This window comes from Chanodichthys erythropterus, chromosome 3, assembly GCF_024489055.1.
Source record: "Chanodichthys erythropterus isolate Z2021 chromosome 3, ASM2448905v1, whole genome shotgun sequence".
In the NCBI taxonomy this organism is placed as follows: domain Eukaryota; kingdom Metazoa; phylum Chordata; class Actinopteri; order Cypriniformes; family Xenocyprididae; genus Chanodichthys; species Chanodichthys erythropterus.
Window position 1 is genome coordinate 15,100,930 of NC_090223.1, and position 26,252 is coordinate 15,127,181.

At 37.9% G+C, this 26,252-nt stretch overlaps 1 protein-coding gene across 1 annotated transcript; it reads left to right on the top strand.

Annotated features, from left to right (window-relative positions):
• The first annotated feature begins 3,651 nt into the window (after nucleotides 1–3,651).
• Nucleotides 3,652–14,449, top strand: LOC137003661 (uncharacterized). The gene is made up of 15 exons (XM_067363879.1): nucleotides 3,652–3,677; nucleotides 3,884–4,227; nucleotides 4,855–5,259; nucleotides 7,316–7,705; nucleotides 7,793–7,870; nucleotides 8,121–8,513; nucleotides 8,628–9,014; nucleotides 9,104–9,163; nucleotides 11,475–11,603; nucleotides 11,689–11,873; nucleotides 12,257–12,414; nucleotides 13,325–13,570; nucleotides 13,681–13,843; nucleotides 14,165–14,267; nucleotides 14,340–14,449. The coding sequence occupies exons 1-15, from the start codon at nucleotides 3,652–3,654 to the stop codon at nucleotides 14,447–14,449; spliced, it is 3,177 nt and encodes a 1,058-aa protein (XP_067219980.1).
• The last annotated feature ends 11,803 nt before the right edge of the window (nucleotides 14,450–26,252 follow it).

Sequence of the window (26,252 nt, forward strand, 5' to 3'; positions counted from 1 at the left end):
CGAGAGTGGAGCTTCCTCAGTGGGGCGTTCCCCATTGTGCTTTGACTTTGAGTGCGAGTTGCCTTTAAAAATGGAACTATTGTTTCTCAAGAATTGTTAATAAATTATTTGTGTTGGTTTTAACTCTAGAAAGTCACAGCCTACAGGAAACTGGAGACCGAATACAGCAAATGGTCCTGGAGTCTTCACAGTGCCATGAATGAAACTGAGAACAAACTACAAAATAAAGTAGATAATAAAGTAATTCATGAGGTTGATGAAACTGATCTTCAAAGAGAACTAAAGAAGACAAGTGAAGAAGTGGAACAATCATTGTCTGAATTCTTTGAGAAAGACAAAGATAAAGATATACTGATTCAGTGGAAAAATTCATTTGAAATAAAAATAAAAGAGCTTCAGGGAAACATTGTGAGAGAAACAAAGAGAAAATTAAATGAGATTCTTCAGCAGCAAGACCTGAAGAAAAAGATTGATGCTCAGAGGACATATAATGAAAACACTCTCTATGAAAAGAGCAAAGAACTTGCCTTAAAACTCAAAGACAAAACAAATAATGAAACATTGAAAAAAGAGTTTGATTTTTTGTGGGAACAGAGTGTGAAAAAGTTCATCAGAGACACTCCTCCAATCAAAGACATTGATATAATGAGAGATGTAAAAGAGATCCTCAGTGACAACTATGAAGGATATCTCCCTGTAAACTACCTGAAGGTGAACAGGGATGTTTTCTCTCTGTCAAGTTATCCAGATTATGTACAGGACAAGAAAAACATTGTATTTGCAGGATCTGTTAGAGATTCCCTCAAATCAAAAGAGAAACTTGGTTACATTCTATCTAAAGATGAAGAAGCCCAAATAAGTTCATTAGTCACAGATGTTGTTCAGCAGACAGACAAAATGATTCAGTCATTTAACATTTCAAAGATGGGCTACAACATCAGCTACATTCCAAAACTCATTGATTACATCAAGAGGAGAGTAACAGAACATCAGGAAGGACCAGTGAAATACAAGTTCAAGAAAAAATTCTCCATTCATTTAGTTCTTTCAGTATGTAAAAAAGCAAACAAGATGATCACTGACCAACACAGGGTGTTCAGAGAAGCTAATGATCCTGTAATATATCTTAAAAAAAAGAAACAGGAGAATTATAGTACTTTCCAAAAACACCTACATGGAGCTGCATCAGCTGCCATTTTTGGTGCAATCATCTGTCAGAAACTGAAAGAGCCCATTGAGCAGAGTGTCTACAAGAAGACTGCCAGAGATCTGACGGATGAAATGAGATCAAATTGTGAATCACTGAATGGAAACAGATCAAATCTGGAGAAACACATCCTGAAGTTTCTGGCTGAAAAGGAGGATTTTGACAAATACATGAACTACATTCATAATCCCAGAGATCACTTCAAGAGCTTCATCAGAGATGAAGTCAGTCGGTACATCACTGATAAGTTCAGTGTCAGTGTTTTACCCAAGATGAAGAAGAACATTGAACTCCTGCAACAGAAGATCATGAAGGCAGCACATGAATGTACTGAACATGTTCAAGTGAACAGAGGAGATGTTGGTTTGTGGTTGAAGAGTTTCGCACTGCAGCTCTCAGATGTGCTGATCTTCTCTGAAAAAGACCTCAATGGAGTGAAACTTGATGTTGATGAAGATTTCAAACTCCTAGAAGATGTGATAGAAAAAGAATTTTTTCGTATAACATTTGACATAAGCAGTAGATTCAACACAGAGACTTTTCCTGTAAATCTGGACTATAAGTTCAGACCAGATGAGCTTCTGATTGATCACTTCTGTCAGTGCTGTTGGGTTCAGTGTCCATTCTGTAAAGCCACCTGCACCTACACCATAGAAAACCATGATGGAGTTCACCGTGTTCCTTTCCATAGAGTAACTGGAATTAATGGCACATTTTACCATTCAACACAGAATCTTTGTGCTGATATTTGCACAAATTTAGTGGCAAGTGATCAGTATTTTAATACAGCAAATGGAATGTTTAAATATAGAAAATGCAGTAAAGCAGGTGGAAGGTTTGCTAATTGGAGCATCACCCCTGACCTCTCTGAACTGCCCTACTGGAAGTGGTTTGTGTGCAGATTCAAGAAAGATCTGGAAAAATATTACAGTAAAACATTTGATGGTTCTGGTAAGATTCCAGATGAATGGCGAAAATACTCAAAACTGGATGCCATTGAGAGTGTAGATCAATGCATCTAATAGGAAAGATGAATGGGGAAAAAATGACTCTTATGATTGTCCTCAGATCACAATCAGTGTCTATTACATACATCAGTGAAAGTCTGAGCTCATCTATACCTTGCAGAGAATTAAGTGTATAATGGATACAAAGTGTTTAAAGACAACATTTATTACTTCATCTTCTGGTCTAGAAAACAAAGTATTTGAAATAGAATTTTACAAATTTAAAGTATTAAAGAATTGTATACAATATATAACTTCACTGAATTGTAATTGTGCATAATTTTATAGATATGCATATTTAACAGCAGATTTTCATTGTGTATTTTATAGTGAAATTATATGTAGAATTATGTGTTCACATTAATCAATTAATACGTTTAAGTTTTATAAACTGTATAATATCTAATAAAAATAATGTTTATTACGTAAATCTTTATTGTTTGTTGTTAATGTTTATGACAAAATTGACAAATATAGCCAATGTTTGATACATTGAATTATATTAAGAATAAAACAAAACATACAGAAATAGCATGCCTGTCCTCGTCTTACTGAAACCCTAGACAAATCCTACTTAACAGCCCAACAACTGGAAGACAAAATGTTTTTAAAGAACAAAATGAACATTAAAGAAAAAAACAGTTCAGGAGATTGATATTTACTCCAGACAGAGTGTAAAAATACTGAATTGCACTCACCTGTTTCTCAGCTCTTTCTCTGTTTTAACACGTAGGTATGTTAAGATTCACAGATTTGCATCAGTGCATCTGCATTAAAGTTAATGATTAAGTTGTTGATTTTAACCCTTAAATGCATGACTGTTTCGCCAATCATGCTTAAATATTCGGGTCTTTAACATTCTTTTATCATCACTGTCCTCGTCAGAGATAATTTCAGTAAATTCAGCAAATAATAGGCTAGTTTTATGTTTGAGGTCACGGATATGAGCCCATTCGTGATCTCAAACGTATTCTCAAAACTATATAATTTTCAGCATTTTCAAAATCTATATTTCGATCGCTAACAGCTTCACCAGATCCATCCAGTAACAGTTACAGTCATATTTGATTGTGTTCAGTACATCGCTGAGCCATTTCGTGTTTTTCTTATTATTTCGTTTTCTGTCTGAATGAGTCGTCACTTCAGCATTGTGTATCAGACATTGCCACCTTGTGGAATAAAGGTGAATTGGACTTATTCCATCATCTAAGATTCAATTATTGCTGTGCAGAAAAAAAATACCTACACTCATACACACCTCGGGTCGTTAGTGACCCTATACAATTTTTACAAAAAATGAATAAGAAAAACAGGCATTCTTTTATAATTTTATGATTTTTTCTTGTTATATTCTTTATAATGAATTGATTGAGGAATACCAAGAAGGTTGATGTCTAACTTTAAAAAATGAATGAGGAGGAGAATGAGTAGTGAATGATGTCCCGGGTCACTAAAGACCCGAGGTATGCATTTAAGGGTTAAAAAAAAAAGCATCGGACACAAGTTGGCATTTGTATCGCAATGCATCATTTATAACATATTTTCATCTGTAAAAAACTATTTATTTATAATTATTAGTATATGCACTATACTTTTATTTAGAAAGCAAACAATAATTTGTGACCAGTATTTTATATATAGATTGATTTCTCTTCTTTAACTACAACAGTCTGGATGAGCCTTGGAGAGCCACAAACAATCCTTACGATAGTAACTATATAAGGTGTGATAACTTCCAGAGCTCAGGCTGGTACAGGCTGCTCTACAACGGTCAGAGTGTCCAGATGCCAGAATCCTGTGTTAATCAGTACATGTGTGGCACTTACATCCCAATGTGGCTCAACAGCTCTCATCCACAGCTGGAAGATGGAGTGGTCACCCGTCAGAACTGTGGTTCCTATCAGTCACGCTGCTGTACTTTAAAATCTCTCCCTATACAAGTCAAAGCCTGTCCAGGAAATTACTATGTTTATGAGTTTGTCAGACCAATATTCTGCGGAGCTTACTGTGTGGGTGAGAATTTTACTAATATGTATTTCAATCATTTACCTTTCTTTTTTTCTAAAAATTAATATTGATAAAACTCCTGTTGTTCGTATTATCAGATGTCACACAACTTAATGCAACAACACCAGCAACACTGACAACAACAACAACAACATCAAGTACACACAGAACAGCAACAACATCCATTACTACTCCATTCACAGCCACTGGTAAAGTATCATCTTGCTTACTTCATGAATTCTCATGAGCATCTTTTTGGATATGTATTTTAATTACATTAACTCTTAACATTTTTCTGTTCATCCCACTATTACATATGAATGTAGTCAATTCAAAGTAAAAATTAATGTCTGTAAGGACCTCTACTGTCAAATATGATTGACAGTTAGCATACAGTTTGGATTGGCAGAATGGTTCAGTTCTGGGCAAGAACTTCCTGCGAATCCATACAGCCAATAGCAAAATTTGGTTGTAGGTGTAATCATTTTATATTTAGTATTCTCAGTCTTCCTACATCTCCTCTTTCATATAGACACAGTGTCACTGAACAGTGTTTACTCTTGTATTTCCCTCTGTGAATGAGTACATATCATCACATAAATGTCTTTTGTTTGTTTGCCATTATTTTCTTAGAAGCTTCACCTTCCGGCTCTGATCCATGTTATAATTATACCACTCTTGATGAATACTGGAGAGACATATGGCAAGACCCATTTCAGTACTCTGACCATAATGACAGTGCTGTTGAATGGAGTGGCTGGTATCGGCTGTATCTGAATGGAAAAAGTGCCCAGATGTCTGAGTGGTGTGTGAGTTATATCGGATGTGGCGGTGATGTTGGACTGAATCTCAATGGTTCTCATCCAAGCCTTGAGGATGGAGTGGTGACCCGTGAAGTTTTTGGAAGTTATATGAATTCTTACCAATGTGGCGGCTATAGATCTGCACCCATCCAAGTTAATGCATGTCCTGGAGATTATTACGTCTATAAGCTTGTCAAGCCAGATCTGTCGATTTACAAGCCTTCCTACTGTGCAGGTACAGTTTTAATTATTTTTCTGTAATAACAACACTCAGAGAGATTAGCATTGTAATAGATATGGCAATGTTAATGTATTTGGTCTTGCCGGAGTAGATGTGCTATGTTGCTGCTGCTGAACAAGTACAGAGACTTGCTACTACCAGTACTTTCACAGTCATGCTGCTGTGAGCATTTAAGACACTCTGCTGCTGCTGCTGATGCACATATAACATACATGTATAAAACCCGCCATAGCAGATCTATACAGGTGGAGCTGGGTAAGGTGAAGGGTTTCTGAAAGTATGCTGTAATTACTACAGCAAATACTGCCACAAATTTGAATGATGAGCAATGAGCCCATTGGCCGCTGATGCAACAGCAACCAATCAGCTGTGGTATGAGATAACGATGTGAATGCAAGCAGATTGGGACATATCAGCCTGCACTATCTAGAGTTTCATGACAAAACCTTTTATTTCTCTGGGATTTTTTTTTCTGATGAAAACATGAATTTTAAAAGGTTAGTCTAAATGCTCTATTTATTTATTTATTTATTTATTTATGTATTTATTTATTTTACAAAGACCTTAACTGATTTGTGGGTGAAATAATTTTGTTTTGTATATTTTATCCAGTTATAACATGCAGTCCAAAAAACAGATTCTTCTTCGGTTGTCTACTGTTTTGACACCCACTTGTCACTTACACAGCAATGTGTAACACAATCAAATTTCTCAAATCGTACAGCTTTAGGCTAGCAGTCTTCATTAGCACATATTGCCTTAAGCTGCATTCACACTACCAGTGACACGCAGCTACAAAGTGAACAATTTCATTAATTTCAATGGAGAGCTGACGATTTCCGACTACACGAATGTGATGTGATCCACCGCTCTTCAGTGAGATAAGATGAAGAAGAAGCTAAATTCAGTGTTCAGTGACTGTAATTTATGATATGTCTCTGTCTGCATTTGTTTTGTGAACCCAGAGACCAGCATTTGCACTTTTGCTGCAGATAAATAGCTGTGATGTCAACGAGCACTCGCTGTTTTTTTTTTTTCTTTTTGTTTTTTTTTCCATTTTTAATAGTAGGCATTTTATGGATTGATTCCATTTATATTTAGCCTTCCAAAACATTTGTTTGTAGCAGCAAGATTTGTTGTCTACAACATGGAGTAACATCCATGAATTTCTAGGCAACCAGTAGTGGGAACGCCCACTAGTGACCTCAACCACCAGCCTCTGGCAATATGCAGTGACATGCAAGTCGCTGGTAGTGTGAATGCAGCTCTACACTAAAGGACTCTTTTAAGTCTTATTTTAAGACAGCTGAATGCCTATTTTAAGTTTTTTGCTGTATGTTGTATAGCTTAATATTAGCTGCTTCGGAACTTATTGTTGTTGTCATGGGGATTGTGAGAAGTTAGCAAACAAGAAACAGGAAAGCTGTCAATTAGAATTTTACATCATTAGCAAGTGACATTGTAACGCAGAGTTGAAATGTTATTGCCCAGAAAAACAAATGTGTAGAGAATGTGTAGCTCGAGGAAATGATGCACGTGAGGCGAGAGCTGGCGTATTTTCCCCGGGTTTAATAAAATGACTTATACATCGTCACACTCGTCCGAATACATGGGGATGAGTGAGAGAAAAGGATACAAATAAACATTCAACTTAGGTCACAAATAGAAAAAGGAAAATAAAAGGGAAAAGAGTACAAAGTCGACAGAGCGGTTATCTCTTCTCCTGCACTGTTTGCATTCTCTTACAGCCGCGCGCACATTATGCACATGCGCAGTTCACATTCTACCTCTAATTACTATAAATGCTCTAAGTGACCGTTACAACATGAAAGACATCATTCTTTCTGACTGAAATGTAGATAAAGAGCGTTTAATAACTTTTATCTCTACATTTTCTTGTCACCCCTTCTCTAAAGGGTTTGAGGGACCTGACTGCACAAAACTAGTTTGAATATAATTGATCAAAACTACACTTTCATTGTACTTTAGTATAGTTTTACAAATTCTTAATTAAAAATACATTAACAAACAACTCTTTTGTCCATAACAGTGTCTTTCCAAAACATCAGCAGTGATCCCTGCTACAACTATGAGTCTCTGGATCGCCCCTGGAGAGCCAACAATGAAAGTGGAAAATTTATATGTGATAGCGATTTCTCCTGGAATGGCTGGTACCGTTTTTTCTACTTTGGACTGGACATAAGAATGCCAGAGACCTGTGCTAGTTCATACAGCTGTAATGCATTCCAGAGTCTGTCGCTTAGCAGTTCTCACCCTCAGATAGAGGATGGAGTGGTGATTATGAAGGTCCAAACAGGGGCTTACATGAGGGGCAGCTGTGAATACAAATCAAAACCCATCAGAGTGAAAGCGTGTCCAGGCAATTACTATGTCTATGAACTTGTGAAACCATATTTAGGGTGTTCAGGATACTGCACAGGTACCATCCTTTCCCCCACTTTTTAACAAAATCTTCCAAAAAGTTTTAAAATAATTTCAGTAATTTCATACTTCAATTTTTTTTCAGATGTTAGCACCATTTCACAGTCAGTTTCCACCATTCCACCAAGTCCAATTATAATCACTGGATCCACCATCACCTTGAGTAAGTAAATGTTGAATTCATATAATAAATATGATTACGGTTACTCAAAATAGTCTATTATGTATTCATTTTTTTTATTAAAAAATATATTGTATAATAGTTGAAATAGTTTTACTGTGAAGGTTCTGACACCCTTTATATCCTCACAATACATATACATTATACATATTCTCACAGTTACACAGTTATGTTGCATATAAATGGTTTAGGAATCTAGTTTTGGATAAGAATTTGGTTTCACCCCTCACAGATTATGACCCATGCATTAACTACAACATTCTCAACGACTACTGGAGAAGCACAGTCAACTACTGGTATCAAGGTGGATACATACCTGATTATGATGACACCCGTGTTAATTGGGACGGCTGGTATCGACTCTACATTAATGGCTTGAGTGCTCAGATGCCTGAATGGTGTGTGTCCTACATGGCATGTGGAGGTTTTAGTGCTCTCTGGCTTGGCAGCTCTCATCCTCGGCTTGGAGATGGAGTTGTTACTCGTGACATTTACGGCTCTTACTACGATCAGGCCAGTTACTACAGATCCAACCCAATCCAAGTCAAAGCTTGTCCTGGAAATTATTATGTCTACAAATTTACCAGGCCAGCACTTTCAATCCCAGCTCCTACATATTGTGCAGGTACATTCATTTGTCTTTATATCTGACATGCTTATCGTGAATGGTATTGTTGATTTTTATTTTATTATCTTGGATACATTAAATCAATTCTCTCTTTCTACTTTTTCATAATAGTACTTTTCACTACCCCAAGAGTTGACCCTTTCTACAACTACACCACTCTGGATGAGCCTCGGAGATCAACCAGCAATCCATATACCTATGGCATATGTGACTATAATGTGAAGTGGAATGGCTGGTACAGGCTGCTCATCAGAGGACAAAATGCTCAGATGCCAGAATCATGTGTTAATCAAAACATGTGTGGCACTGTAGAGCCATTCTGGCTCAATGGTTCTCATCCACAGCTGGGAGATGGAGTGGTCACCCGCCAGGTCTGTGTTTCCTCATGGAAGGGATGCTGTAATTACACATCCCACCCTATTCAAGTCAAAGCCTGTCCAGGAAGTTACTACGTTTATGAGTTTGTCAGGCCAATGTTTTGTGGATCTTATTGTGCAAGTGAGCATTTACTCAAATGTATTTCAGTTATTTAACTTTCGGTTTATTATTAAATTGATATTGATAAAAACAATTGTTCCTAACATCAGATGTCACAGCCTCTTCGACAACAGCAACACCAGCAACACTAACAACAGCAACAACATCAAGAACACCAACAGCAACATCAACAAGAACTGCATTAGGAACAGCAACACCACCACCACCACCACCAACAACATCGCCAAGAACTGCATCAACAACAATAGCAACTATTACTCCACAAATCACAGCCACTGGTAGAGTATCAATATGCTTACTTAATGAATTCAGTCTTTTTGAATATGCATTTTAATTACATTAACTCTCAACATTTTTCTGTTTATCCCACTGTTACACATGCGTGTAGCCAATTCAAAGAAAAAGTAATGGCTGTTAGGACCTCTACTGTCAAAGATGAATGACAATTATCATACAGTTTAGATTGGTGGTATTGTTCAGCATATCATGGATGAGAACAGGGAGTGCAGCAATAATCCCCAAAACAAAACCATATGCCAATAACAAACTTACAGCGATATGTTTAGGATATTCTCAGTTTATGTTAGTGTTAATGCACTAGTGCTCTTTCTCTTGCAGCTAAATTTGTTTAGTAAAAAAATATATTTTCATATCAGTAGGGCCTTAACCTTACTATTACTATATTTGTTTTGAAACAGTCATTTAAACAGTAATTTAAACCACCATACTATAAGCATTTGAATGTGGTAAAAGCAGACAACTTCAGCTGATCTAATTTATCAAAGCACAAGTGATCTTAATGAAACACTGCTGCAATTGGTATACAGAAGTCATTTAAGAAAAGTCAAGGGTAAACACTAAAGCAAACACTTTTCACTATAATGGTGACTTCAAACTAAATTTTTCAATAAAAATACAAAGGCACAGTGCTCAGTGTTCATTCAGTAAAGAAATAAAGTCAGTCTGGTCTGTAATACGTTTTTGTAAAGCTGTCTGTTTTTGTTTAATCATCCTCTGCTCAGATCTTGAGAAATGTCATTGATTTGATTTGCAGTTGATGTTTCAGTGGCTGAAATCAGATCAATTATTATTTGCAAGAGAAATTAAATGAAATTGTTTAAAATAACAATTTAAATAAAATAATTATTTAATTTATTGAATTAATAAAATAAGCCAAAATAGGTTACATGAACATTAACTTTTGTATTGAAGACTATTGAACTGTAAGTTCAAATAACTAAAATATTTAAATTAATAAAAAAAACTAATATTTTAAGTAATTTTTAACTTAACTGAGTCAGTGCAAAATAATAACTCAACAATTAAGTTCACCTTACTTCCATAAAGTTATTCCAACTAAACTTTATAAACTCAATTACCTAAATTTGTCAAGGTGAAATACTTAATATTCTAAGTCATTAAAACTTAAATTAGTCAGTAGAAATTAGTACCTCAAAAAGTAAAGTTGAGTGAACAAAAAACATTTTACAGGGACTGTTTGTACTGAAAACTTAAAGTTTAGTTGGGGTAACTTTGTGAAAGTAAGGTGAACTTTTTAAATTCAAACAACAATAAATTTATCAAGTTGAAAATACTTAATATTCTACATAAATACAACTTAACTGAGTCAGTGCAAAAAGATAACTCAAGTGTGTTAAGTGAATACATTTTTTTTAACAGTGTGGAGAAGAGCAGTATGCCCCTTTAAATGCAGTTACCTGAATGAGCTTAAGCAATAAGCATGTTCCCAATAACAACCAGAAAAGCATAAATGGATAGTTTACCCAAAAAAATTAATTATCCCATGATTTACTCACCCTCACCCTGCAATTAAAGCAAAAAAGCATATTTCCAATAGTATCCAGAAAGCTTAAAGCAACAAGCATGTTGTCAAAACAAGCAATGAGGATAGAAGGAAAATGTGACTTAGCTGCAGTGAAGACACATTCAGAGATGGAAGAAGGGTGACAATTAGCCAGACGTGACAAGGATGCTTTGATCTTTCTCAGGAGCTTGTGGGAGCCCAGTCAGGATAGCGAAACTAAACGAAATTACTCTGAGGTCAGGTTTAATCCAAGTAGTTACTATTAGTTGATGTGGCAAATTAGCTTGATCAAGGTTCAATAAACTTGCATCCGATGTGAAATCCATATATTGTGTGTGAAACATGGTGGCATCACAGCAGAGTATTCTGTCCTTCAGAAATCAAAGCATGTGACAGACAGTGGTCAGAGGAGAACTCCTGAAAATGTTAACATAATGAACAAAGTTTTAGCAATGCTACTGCTATAAATTCCTAGTAGAAAGTAAAAATTGCTTCTCAATGTGATGAAAATGATGAAATTATCCCTACAGTTCACTACAAAAAAACTATTTTATTACATTGGGGGATTCTGTGGGGACTATGGCTCTGTTCACACGACTCAGTGTCTTTTCTTGTTGTATTTCATTTATCTGTACTTCTCTTAGGTGTGAAAGATCACTGTTCTGAACTCAGCTGCTCTGAGGATGAACACTGTGGGAAGAGAAATGGTGTTTATGGCTGTTTATGCAACAACAACACTCACAGACCAAATTCTGACTCTTTTGGTTGGTATTGTTTAACAATAAACAAATGTGTTTTTTTAATGACATTTTAAATGATTCTGTCAATCTTATGAATGTTTTCTTTCAGATTTCTCAGAAACCTGTGAAAGCAGCTCTAGCTCCATGTCAGTGTCTCGCTGTCAGCTCTTTGAGGCTGGTTTTTCAGCTGACATCTTACACCTCAATGATCCTAGCTGCAGAGGAACGGTCCGGAACGGCAGAGTGGAATTTCATTTTGATAACAATGAACACATCTGTGGTGCAAATCTTGTGGTAAGATTCACTAAGTATAGTCTATTCAAGACTCAAGTACATCATCCCATCATCCAATCATGGGGGTCAAACTCTGTAACTTCAAAAGAAAGGGCCCTGAAATATGTACCTCTCTAGAGCAGTTTCTAGGAATATTCCCTAATATCAGTGATTTACTGGTTGGAAAAGAGAAGTGAAAACCCATTATCATATGGATTAATATCATTTGTGAAGGTTACAGTGAAAAATGTATCTATTATTTATATTTTTGTTGTTTATTTTCTCTAGTTATTATCAGTGAAGTGTAAGTGGTTTTCAGCAATATTTGGTACAAGCTTTGTGTAAGATGAGCGACTTGTTAGACAGATGTTCACATCATTTTGTCCAACACTTTTTTTCCACAGGCCAACGGCACCCACTTCATCTATGATAACTTTATTCTGGGGACACCAAAATCAGAAGGCCTCATCAGCAGAGAGAAAATTCTGAAGCTTTCTTTCAGTTGCGCTTACCCCCAAACACAAACACTTTCCATGAATGTGGAAATCAACCCACTGGAGAGGTGCGGATTTCACAATTTTCAATTGTACTATCATAAACATGCCAAAAAGAGCTAGTGCAAATGTTAACATTTTCTGTGATTATTAAAATAATTTTCTTTCTTTCTTTCTTTCTTTCTTTCTTTCTTTCTTTCTTTCTTTCTTTCTTTCTTTCTTTCTTTCTTTTTCTTTTTTTTCTGAGTGAACTAGAAGCCCGTTTCCGCCACTACTTAAAAAATAAAAATAAAAACAGTAATTGCGACTTTTTATTCATGCAATTGCGAGTTTATATCTCAGAATTCTGACTTTTTTAAGTCATAATGTCAGAATTGCGAGATATAAACTCACAATTGTGTGACATAAAGTCACAATTTGGAATTTTTCTCACAATTCTGACTTTATAACTTGCAATTGTGAGAGAAAAAAGTCAGAATTCTGAGATATAAACTCACAATTGTGTGATATAAAGTCACAATTCTGACTTTTTTTCCTCACAATTGTGAGATATAAACTTATATCAGGAACTGTGACTGTCACGCAATTGTGAGTTTATATCTCGCAATTCTGACTTTATATAACGCAATTGCGAGTTCATAACTCAGAATTGTGACTTTAAAACTTGCAATTGTGAGAAAAAATCTGAATTGTGAGAAAAAAGTATATTAATTCATAATTCTGACTTTATTTCTTGCAATTCTGACTTTTTTTTCACAATTGCAAGTTAAAATTTCAGAATTCTGAGAGAAAAATTTGCAATTACTGTTTTTATTTTATTTTTATTTAGTGGCAGAAATCCTTTAAGAAAAACACAAATGAAAATATAAAAAAGCAAATATATGGTAAATATTTCTAAACTAAGAAAATATGGTGTACTCCTAAAAACTACCATAAAACAGGGCAGTTCTAACACAGATCTATTCACCATTTTAACAGCATTGTGCACAAGAGCCTTCCGGCGGGTGAAGGGAGATATCAGGTTCGAATGATTCCTTATCAGGATGATGAGTTCACGCAGCCCTTCACTGGTGCAGTGGATGCAGAGCTCGACCAGGAGATGCACGTGGAAGTTCGTGTTGAGGGGGTCGACAGCCGACAGTTTGCCCTGGTGATGGACACGTGTTGGGCTACACCTGTGAATGATCCCAATTACAATCTCCACTGGGATCTCATTGTTCAAGAGTAAAGAAATGCTTCTTTTCTGTTCCAAAATTATCAGTTTTAAGTCACTGTAATGGAAAATCTTTCATGAAATTATTTGATTTGATGATTATCACTATTGATATTCTAAGGTGCCCCAATCCAGATGACGATACAGTGGAGCTGCAGCAGAACGGCGTCTCAACATCCAGCCGTTTCTCCTTCAGGATGTTTATCTTCACTGCAAACTCCACTAAGCTTTACCTGCACTGTGCTGTTCACCTTTGCCTTCTGTCAAACAATCGCTGCTCGACGGTGAGTTTACCAAACCTCTAGAAATGTAATTTACCAATTATATTAACCCTATCTATCTATCTATCTATCTATTGTTTGTTAAATGTGACGGTTATAATGGATGCTTGTAAATCAATCAAATCTGTTGATCAAACCCTATCTAAATATCATCAGGGAAATATCACTCTTAATGCCCATAGTAACATGGTTTAATGTCAGGGATGCTACAATAGTAATTTTTGCTGCCCTCTTCTGGAGACTTAGTGCACTCCATGTTTCTTGCTTGTTCGGTGATATTCAACAGGGATTTACACATCTGGACTTTGTCTTTTTCTCCTGTAGAACTGTACCTCTGGACCGCATTGGAGAGAGCGCAGGTCTCTGGACTTCCATGACAGTGCTTCTATATCCATGGGTCCTCTGATGTTGTCTGAAGGAAAAACAGGTGAACATTTCACTCAATTTTAATCATTAGTAAGTTAATATTTCTGTCATTCATTATATTCCCTGTTCACAGATGAGTTGGTCCCAGAGCAGGTGAAGGTATCTGAGGCTTCTTGTCTGTGTGCTTCCCTGATGGTGTTTCTTGTTTCTCTGATGAGTGTCTTTATCATTGACAAGATTTAAGATGCATATTATCTAACGCCATTTTAATGAAGGTGTGGGTTTCTAAATGTTTCTTTATTTCATAGCAATTATGTTATATGGCATAAGTGAATTAGTATCTAATCTGTTATATTAATTGTTATATACCACTATATTAACTGACTTTATTAGGAGATGTGCTACAATAACAAAGGCAATCAGATTCATGTTTACTCGTGTAAAAACATTAAAAGACTCATTCCTGTTCTGGAATGTGCAGGATGATGATAGCAACTCTGTTTTTTCGGGAGCTTCCTCTGTTTCTCTTACTGAAAATATAACTGTATTGGGACTGTCACTGGAAAGAGTGCTAAAGCTGCTCAGGTCGTATTTCTGGAGAATTTTTCATTCTTTCTAAATATGTTGTAAACATACTGTCCTGTGACAACAAATAAACAGATGTGAATGAATAAGTACAAGTGTCCTCTTTCTTTTGTGAAATAATGGTAAATACCACTTTATTTCTTTGTGACTAATGTTTAATCTTGACACAAATTCATTATGATCAATGTATCATAATGAATTTGTGTATTATTGTATCATAATGAATTTGTGTACTTATTATTGTAAAACTATAATAAAACATTGATGATTGGGTTTTAAATCTTTAACTAAACAACAAAAATGCAAACAAACGGCCGCTTTTATCATGTTCATTTTTTTGTGATCTCGCTAGTTTCCAGTAATTTCTTTCTGATTAGTTTTCTGATTAAACTTCTATTTGTTGGTCAAATGATGGGTTTGTGTGACATTGTTCCAGAGGCATTTTTAGTGTAGAGCTGTAGAGCTTCTAGCCCAACGGTGGAAACGCAGCGTGGTTTTGGGCTTGGTGCTACAAGTTTGAGGCTATTAGCCCATCCCGGCATGGCCCGTTGAAAGTCCTGGCTTACACTGGGCCGACAATGGAAAAGCGGATATTGATTGTTGGGATGGGCATTGGAGAGCAGCAGGAGGCCCTATATCAAACCTGCTGAAGAACTGGTTCAACTGTTTTTGATGTGATTGTTATTCTCAGAATGCAACTATGCAACAGAGAATCCGTTAAAGATGCAATTTTATGATGTGATTTTATGTCACAAAGCTTGAATACTCTTCTGCTACACACTAAAAAGTATGATGTTTGGCTGTGCAGCTGGATACTATTGACTGCCATCGGTCCGTTCTCCTATATAGGGCACTCAAGCAGAGCCTAAACCATGGTCTTGAACCGTAGGCAGGGAATATGTGACAGTGAAGATGAAGAAGCTCTGTATGGTGGCTCCCATGTTCTCTGCACACCATAAGCGGACACAGACTGGGGAGACTACCGAGTGGAAACACAAGCAGGATTTCAGCAAGAGATAATGTCCCGCTACAAACTTAGGATTCTGAGCACAATAGTAATCAAGCAGGTAAGTCACAAGAGCAAAAAAACAAAAAACAAAACAAGGTATAGAGAGCACATTCATCAACATCAGCAGGTTAATTCGCTGGTGTTGGTGTTGATGGAGTGAGTATGATGGAGTGAGTATTGATGTAGGAAAATATTGTTTCCTACATCAATAGTACAGCTTATCTAGAGGCCATTTTTTGAATGTGCAAGACTTCCGCTTCAATAGTACCCGTATGTCAATAACTAAATATTAATATTATAAAGCCACGAGAATATATTTGGTGTGCCAAAAAAAACAAAATAACGACTTTAGTGATGGCCGATTTCAAAACATTGCTTCAGGAAGCATCGGAGCATAAATGAATCAATATATCGAATCATGAATCAGATTGCGTGTCAAACTGCAAACTGCTGAAATCACATGACTTTGGCGCTCCGAACAGCAGATTCGACACACTGATTCATTATGCTCCGAAGCTTCCTGAAGCAGTGTTTTGAAATCGGCCATCACTATATAAGTTGTCTTTTTTTTTTTGCCGCACCAAAAATATTCTTATCACTTTGTAATATTAATATTGAACCACTGTACTCACATGAACTGATTTAAATATGTTTTTAGTACATTAATCGATCTTGAGAGAGGAAATGACATTGCTCCATATTAAGGCCTCACGGAGCCATCGGATTTCAACTAAAATATCTTAATTTGTGTTCTGAAGATTAACGAAGGTCTTATGGGTGTGAAATGGCATGAGGGTGAGTAATAAATGACAGAATTTTCATTTTTGGGTGAACTAACCCTTTAAGATTATGATAATGAAATTAAAATTATATGATCACAACCAAAAGTTTGCAATATAAAGCAACATAACAGACTGTTTTTGCACAGGTAAAATAACTGGAAGTGAATGATAGCAGAATGTGGATAAGGAGAAAGAAACTAAATTGTGAATTTAGATGCTCTCCATTGAAGAGATCAATGGCTCAGTAACTTTATAAGTAAAGAAACTGCAGTTTGAGGTCTTTTCGTATAATATCTGGAGCTGCAGTTCAACAGTCTCACCACCAGAGGACAGAAATAACTCTATATTTACACTTTCAACTTTAAAAAAATCACAGTTAGAAACATGACACTTGGTTTTACTTACAATTAAAGGTACAATCTGTGATGTTTTTTTCCGCTAGAGGTCACTAGAAGCCTATTCAAAACAAAGGCGTAGTTTGATGACGCCAAGTTTTAGAGCGGAAACTTGGGACATGTGGTCTCCATCTCAATGGACGGTGCAAAAGAATAGGGATTGGAGTCGGGAAGAACTCATGTTCATGGATGCGATTATTAACGTTACTGTAGTATGAAGCAGAGCAGGACTGAGTGTTGCTGGAGCTGAACGAGGAGCTGGAGCGATTGCGCAACACATGCCCCACGAGCAGCGGGACTTTTATTATGACACAGTCGCCGGCGCCGCTTCTGCTTTTCCGGTCATGAGTATGAGGTTTACGGGAGCTGTCCTTGTCGACAGAACCAGTGGCAGATGGTAAACAGTAATTATGTTCCATAAATAAGTAACACAATCCACCATAAAACGTGCAAGAAGTAAATAAGGAACTGCTTGAAGCAAGCTAGTGGTTTGCTGGACGCTAGACACTACTTCCGCATTTGTCCACGACACTGTTGTCATGTGGTTTCTACGTCAGTAAAGGCGGTAACAAAGGGTAACTGACGTCATTGACAAGCGACTGCACTGCCCCGTGTCACTGTTTAGAATGGGAATTTTCTCATGATTTACAAGTAGTTGAAAACATTAGAGATATTGTTAGTCATCAGCTGGACAAAATATATAACACTAGCCAAGTGATTTTTGGATATTTTACTGCGAATATCTTACATAGTGTACCTTTAACACATATGCGGGATTTATACATTTAATGTGTATGAATCTTTTCCTGCTGTTTTCTGTTGTAACTGAAGTAATAAAGAAATTGGGCTGATAATGTGAAGCTGACTGAAACAAAAGATTTCACATCCATGGCATCTTCTTCTTGTGTTTCTGCTGATTTTATTCATAAAGAACATGAAATTGAGGATGATTTGATGATATTTAACAATCAAGATAAACTTTAAGGTGGCGTTCTCTCAGATATTTGCTATACACAACACAAATTATCCATCAGTTAACAAAATATCACTGAAAATTCTCTAATAGAAATGAATAGACAGATTTAACTTTTGTCGTTGAAAGTCTTAATGGTTTACTACTATTGTCTTTATCATTTATTCACATTACAGGAACTGTATCTTGAATTTTTACCTGCACTTGTTGTCAGACCAGACAGACAGAAACAGGTTTGTTTTCTTTGTAAAGTGAATGACTCCACCCGCAAACTTTTAGCTCTCGTTGGCAACAAGGAAAGAAACGTCTAAGCAAGATGAAACCTCCAAATACAGGTATATTTCATTATAAATACGTTTTATGTTTGTTCTATGGAAAGTAATTGCAAGGTGTAATAATAAATAATGAGTTTAGTTTAATTATGAATGTTATTAATAATTGTATGAGCTGCGGTAACATCAGTGAGTTTCACTTTCATCTTCTGTCACATAACTGAAGTAAATCTGTGTGTAAAACAGTGTTCAGTGTTGAGAAGCACAAATATTTGCTGTCTTTAGTTATATTCTGTTTTCTTGCTACAAATGCATGTACAATTGTAATATGAAATGCTGAACAAACAAGATAAAATTTCTGACTCAATCATTCAGTTTAATGTGGTTCAGTAGAGCTGCTTATTTACATGATTGTGTGTGATTGTGTCTTTTCTGTAGCACATCTAAGGACCTTATAGATTTAGATAAAAAGTGATTATCTGAAGCAGATAATAAAGGTTTTACTTGCTGCTTCTTTTCACTAAACTTCCTTCAGCAAGGCAAGCAGGAAATGGAACATACTGTTTATCTAAGGGCCTGTTTACACCTGGTCACTTCATGCGTTTTCTCTGATCGGATAGCCATTTGATCGTGAAAAGACCAGGTCTAAATGCCCTCCGAAATGCATTCGAGAGGGATTTAAATCAGATCGCTCAAAACTTCAGGAGGTGGTCTGGGAAACATTCCAGTCAAAACTGAACAAGTCTAAATGCATCTGATTGTTGAAACCACATATGTAAATTTAACTCCCAAAAATACTAAAAAATAAACATGTGAGAGCGTGTTATAGGCTTTAGGCATTAGTAGCTGAGTATCTATCCAGCAAGACAACGTGCAAACTGCCGCAAATCAAAATTAAAGTAATTCTCAGGTGCTCAAAACACAATCATCTTCATTAAAAGCAATGAAACTAAATGATCTTACCAGTGCTGTGGCCACGCTCTCTCCTATTGCTTTTTTTTTTTTTTTGCAGCTCATATTTGTTGTTTTTAGTGACGTGAATACCATTAAATCAGCATATAGCGTAAGAATTGAAGATTGGATTTATATCTGTTTTGCGGATACACATTTATGTGGCCAAGTGTAAATGCAATTGTTTTTATAAATCAGATAGCTATCCGATCAGAGAAAACGCATGAAGTGACCAGGTGTAAACAGGCCCTGATCTCAGAGTTCAGGAACATAGGATTCAGAAAGTATTCAGACCCTTTCATTTTTCTACACATTTTTTTCTAAATTACTTTTTTCACAACAATGTACACTCCACAGCCTGTAATGGCAAACAAAAACAAAACAAAAAACAAATGTGAGAACAATTTAAAAAAAGAAAGAAAAGAAAAACCTGAAATATCACACTGACATAATATTTAGACCCTTTGCTAAGACAGTTTCTTTGGATAAGCTTTGATTGATTCTACTTGTTGATTGCGGCAAATTAAATTGATTGTATGTGATTTGGAAAGGCACACATCTGTCTATATAAGATCTAATAAAATGAGGTAAAAAGAACTGTCTGTAGCTCAGAAACATAAATATTGAGGCACAGATTTATGGAAGGCTACTCAAACTTTCTGCTGCATTAAAATTTCCCAAGAGAACAGAGGCCTCCATAATTTATAAATGGAAAAGTCTGGAGCAAACAAGACTCTTCCTAGAGCTGGATGCAACACCAGAGCAATTGGGGAGAAAGAGAGGTGAACAAGAAGCTGATGGTCATTCTGGTTGAGCTCCAGAGATCATTTGTGGAGAAGGGGAAACTTACAGAAGAACGACCATTAATGCAACACTTCACAGTTCTAGGCTTTAGGGCAGAGTGGTCAGAGTGAAGCCACAGGAAGTGAAGAAGACACAGGAAAACCTCCTCAAACTGAGAGAAACAAGATTTTCTGCTCTGATGAACCTCAGTTTCAGGTGTCATGTCTGGAGGAAACCAGTCACTGCTCATCACCATCCCAACAGTGAAGCATGCTGGTGCTGTATGAGTGTTTTTTTCAGTGGCAGGGACTGGGGAACTGGTTAGGGTAGCAGAAAAGCTGAACACAAGAAAATACAAAGATATCTTTAAATAAAAACCTGATCCAGAGCACTCAGGATCTCATCCAGGACTGAAGGTTCAACTTCCAACAGGACAATGACCCTAAGCACACCGCTAAGAGTGGTTTAAGGACTTTAAGAGTGGACAAGGTCCAGACTTGAAATCTCTGGAGAGATTGAGAGGATCTGAGGAGAAGAATGGCAGAAAATGACCAAATCCAGATCACTGGTGAAGCTGCTTCAACTAAGCAAAGTTGTCACAAATTGTCTCAGGTTACGCATGTAACCATGGTTCCCTGAGAACAGGGAACAAGACTCTGCGCTTGAAAATGCGCTATGGGGAACGCCACTCGTGACTCGTGTTCAAAATGCCAAGAATCACACAACTCCAATCCTATTGGCCGGCGACAGCCTATGACGTCAAACAGCGCGAACCGTGACATATAAAGGGAGTGCCCGGCGAAGCAGTCGGACACCTTTTCGTCTTTGAGGGACTGTTCCGCAGGCACCCTGAAGCATGGCAGAGAAGCGCAGAGTCTTGTTCCCTGTTCTCAGGGAACCATGGTTACATGCGTAACCTGAGACGTTCCCTTTCGAAAGGGAACTCAATTCTGCGCTTGAAAATGCGCTATGGGGAATGATATACCCACGCCTCCATGCTGAAGGAGAATGCATGCCCAAGAAGTTTGGACAAACGTCCGGCAGTTCCAGGGAAAAACCGGGAGCAACTCTCCAAGGCTGACAGCATTCCCTACGGCCAACTGCCCAAGCTGAGCCTAAAAGAGGCCTTCCGCAAAAAGCCTACCAAGGCTGCTAAGGCATCTGAGACCAACAACCCATAGGAAGTGGTCACTTAAAGGGAATGTGGCCAGGGAACCAGAGGAATCCTGGCCAGTCACTAGGGGGATAATTCACCCCTGACACCACCAAGGAGGCCGTACTAATTTAGCAAAGGCCAAACATAGTTTGGGCCAACCTTGTCTGACATACAGAATCTCCAGAGCGCGAACTCCAAGAGGAGAGCAGGTAAGAGCGACTGCAAAAGGGCAGTGAGCAACTCAAACCCACGCACAGAGATGGGCATCCTGGAGAACGGAACTCAGCTGAGTGCTATAAAACCCTCGTATGAGGGGAGTACAACCACTCACCTAGGATCTACTATAGTAGCTATTCAGCTCAACTAGAGCTAAAGGAAACCAAGCTCAAGGTAGCGAATGCACAAAAACCAGATCAAAAACTGGTTTTAGTACAAAAGCTCCCCCCAAGAGACAAGCCACTTCAGAAATGTACTCAGAAGAACATTTTCCTACTCTTAAGCGAGCGGAGTACAAAGCTAAACTCCCGCGTCACACAGAGGATGCAAGGGCCTGCAACCCATATACACGCGGCGTCAGCCAGTGGCAACAAGACCCATTCATGGTAATGGGTCATACAGAAACCCACACAAAGCTGTGCCAATATGCAGCCAGAAAGGAGGCCCTAACAAGCCCTACAATTCCTAAGAACACATGGCATCAACAGGTGTTGCTTCAAGACTAGAGCCAACCCGCAGCAAGGTACTTGAAACCCTCAGGTGTAAAAAGTACATGCTATGCCACAGACCTCAACGAAAGGCCCACCTAGGGCCTATTCGGACAGAGGTAGGCGTAGCCGGAGGCGGCAAAAGTCAAAACACATAACCCATACAAGGAATGAGTCTAGAAATGGCTGGGCCAACACAGAAGCTACAAAGGAGGCCTGGCAAGGCCTACTACTTTCCGCATCATGTGGCGCCAGCCGGCTGTATAGCAGGCTGTATGTAGCAGGCTACATACAGCCTGCTATCACAAGAACAGGGCGTCAGACTGTGGCAGCACATGAGTAAGCTCACATAAACGTATGTAGGGCTAAAGCTTAGAACCCAAAGCAAATATGAATGCTTTGTAATGCATGCTATCCATAAGAAAGGATAGTACTTCACAACAGAACTGAAATCTGTAAAGAAATCAGGAGAACAACAGCTAAAACATTCAGCGTCGTAATCTGAAACTTGAATATAATTCAAGAGGTCCCTGTGAAGACATGACAGCATGCAAAAGTTCTAAAAATGGGGCCTAACAGCTCACTGCATAACTTATCTTCTCGAAGATAAGGGCCTACCATCTGGGGAAAAAACAGCACCAGGCAGGCTAAAAAACAGCCTATAACCTTAGCTGCAAATCCCAACCAAGCACCTACACATTTACAATGAAGGGAAAAATGGGCATACGGTCGCAACTCCCTCAGGAAAACCAGAACTAGGGACTATACAACCTCAAAGGTGATAGAAATAATATGGGTGATGTAAACAAACAAACCCTAAACCTAGCTTTTAGCTTAGCCTCTACTAAAATCAAGCCAAACCAGGCTTGGGCTCATCAGCTACACAAGTGAGAGAGACGAGCACCAAACCATAGTATAAAAAGACGGCCGCAGACCGACAAACACAGATAACTGAAACGAAGAGTGCAAACTCCATAAAAAATACAAGATAGAAGTTAAGCTACTCTAGCACAAGGAGGCTAACAACAAACAGCGACAAAGCAGCTGTAAAATAACTAGCCAACTGAGCATTTCAGTTATCAAGCCCAAATTAACCCCTTCTAAGCCAAACTGTGTACTCGGGAAACTATACAGGGAAAGAACAAGGCCCATATTATTTTTTTTAGAGAAAATAAAAAGACCTCGCTTACCTCCTGCGGCTCGTAGGACGAAGATACATCCCCTTATATCCATTTTAGCAGAGAAGGAAATCCAAAAGTCCTTTAAGCCTAAAAGTACTTTCACTATCAAGCCAGACGGTAGGCCGTCAGAAAAATATTCATCATTGGCTCTAACCATCGGCCTGATTGTAAAAGCCTGAGCAACAGAATGTCTCCAATCACGGCTGCCGGGAGGTGGAAGAAGAAACAAGCGAGGGCGAAATGTGTTCTGCCCCCGCGAGAAGAGATCGATCATCTGCGCTGTTGGCTCCTATGCTCGATCACCTCCCTCAGGTCCCGTTTCTTCTTCTTCGCGTCACACCGCTTCTGCGCCTTACTCTCCTTGAACTTCTCGACAACCGCCTCGACGGATGTGCCAAATAGCGCGTCCTCGTCAGTCGCCTTGGCCTGAGAAAGGTTTACACCTCTCTCAAATTCCTCGGCGAGCTCCACCTGAGAACCCCATGATTTCAGCTGCCGCTCTGCTTCAGCACGAGCGGGGCCAGAACCACCGGGAACCGGTGTTGACTCCTTTCCCCTCGAGAAGAGGGTCAGATGAGAGCGGAGCGTCTTCATGGGAAAACGCTCACAGTTTACACAGACAGCACCCTCAAGCACTGTCCATGCGTGCTCTTCTCCCAGACACATAACGCACATTTTGTGTGTGTCCTCAGGTGTAAGGAACCTAGGACAAGGATCAGCACACTTCCTGAAACGTTTATCGGACATGGTTAATATTCTTACCAGACTTGGTGAAACAGGCACGAACAAAACAGTCCCGAAAAGACGAGAAGATGTCCGACTGCTTCCCCTGGCGCTCCCTTTATACGTCACGGTTATACGTGCCGTGAGCTGTCGCCGGCCAATAGGATTGGAGTTGTGTGATTCTTGGCATTTCAACCACGAGTCGCGAGTGGCGTTCCCCATAGCGCATTTTCAAGCGCAGAGTTGAGTTCCCTTTCGAAAGGGAACTTTTTTTTTTTTTTTTTTGCAGAGTGTGGATTGATGTAGAAAAAAATAATGTAAGTATTTGGGCATAATGCTGCAGCATAAAATGTTAAGAAGGAAAAATTAAAGGTTTTGAAAACTCTGAATCCACTGTTTGCTACTATTTCTGGCTCATGTTTCAGTGTGTGTGTATATATATATATATATATATATATATATATATATATATATATATATGTAGTGTGTATTTTACTCCAGTAAGGTAAGTCACTCACCACCGTCCTGTCCCACAATTGACATTTATGCATTTGACAGGTTTCATCTAAAGTGAATTCACAGCAGTGTTCAGAGCTCCATACACCTGTCTGATGATTTGAACAGAGTCTCAGGACTGTGATGAATCTCTTACAGGTTGATGAACAGACAGACATTAGGAGTCAAAGATGATCGACTGAAGACAGAGGAGAGAACAGAATTTGAGCATGTCGACTGCTGACACCAGAGGTGAAAATCAGACTGATCAGAGTTTCAAATGATTGTTCAAAAACATTTTCATTCAGTGTTTCAATTTGTTTTCTAATGTTAAGAGTTAAATATAATGCAAGTCTTTTATTTCATACAGTGATAGTTGCCCACAATCCTCCTTGCAGAAGAAGACGGAGCATAGACCCACCTCCTTTTAGTAAGTCTTTATCTACGTAATTGCATGATGTGTGTGAAAATTATCAAAACACGTGACATATCCAACCTCAAATACACCTCTTACTCCCTAGTAAAAAAAAAAAAAAAATTCTAAAATGTATTTGAAATACATTTATATTGTGCTATATATACAAATACATTTACATATTATAAATATGTAAATTAATAAATTAATAATTGGAACAACTAATTTTGTACTTAACATGCTTTAATTGTGCAGAAGTTGTGTTCAGATCCAACTAAAGATAAACTGAAGCATATCTGATTGTGTTAAAGTGGAACTATTGCAAGTCTACTTTAGGAACACTTTAAATATCTTAAATTTAAAAAGATTTTATTCAAAGATCATACAATCCTTATTAATAGTGATATTAAAACACTTTTTAGGCATAATATTAAAATGTGCATTGTGCAATAAAGAAATATTTTAAATAAAGTTTAATTATAAATTTATATCAGTAAGTCTTAAGTGATGTGTCAATAAATATAGTATGTTAATAGATTTAAAGTATACTGAGTATGAGAGTATGAAATGTATAGTTTTTTTTTTTTTTTTTTTTTTTTTACTAGGGCTGGTGGATTCTTGTCATTTCGATCTGTGATATTAGATTAAGATCAAGATTTTGCCAACTTAACATTTTATATGTTGCTCTGTGTTATTGATTGAGGATTGTGAATATTAAATGCACTCTTTGCAGTGAGGATTGTTCTTCTGGGGAAGAGCGTGTCAGAAAACAGTGGAGTGGGAAACTTCCTGTTGGGACGAGCAGCGTTTGACAGTGAAGCTCCTCCAGATGTTGTAGAGAGAGTCGGAGGAAGATTGAAGGACAGACACGTGATGGTCATCAGCAGTCCTCAGCTGCTCCAGACAAACATCTCAGATCATCAGATCACACAGACAGTGAGAGAGTGTGTGTCTTTGTGTGATCCAGGACCTCATGTGATCGTTCTGGTCCTCAAACATGATCAGTGTTCAGCAGAAGATCAGGAGTGTGTGGAGAAGGTGCTGGACTGTTTCTCTGAGAGGGTTTATCAACATACCATGGTGCTCACCACACAAGATCCCACTGAAACCAATGACATCCTACTGAAGATCATTCAGAAATGCTTCAACAGACACTTCAGTCTTCAGAGAAGCAGCTCTCCTGATGATCTTCTGCAGATGTTTGAGGACATTGTGCAAATTAATGATAGACGTCACCTGGTTTGTGCAGAAGGTTCACAGTATTTCACAATGAAGAAACAAGCCACAGAAAGACGTGAGTGTGAAGATATTTGATGTTTCTTGTGATAAATGAACAGTTTTTTTTAAATGTTCTTTTTCTACTGTCAGTTTCAGAGGGTGTAAATCTGAATCTGGTTGTGTGCGGGAGTGACGGGACATTAAAATCCTCCATATCAGAGCTGATCCTGAGAGATGTGGATCTTCATGGACATCAGATCAGTCTGGCGGAGCTTCCAGCTCTGTTCAACACTCGTCTCTCAGAGGAGGAAGTGATGTGTCAGACTCTCCGCTGTGTGTCTCTCTGTCATCCTGGAGTTCATGTTTTCCTCCTCATTATTCCTGATGCTCCTCTCAATAATGAA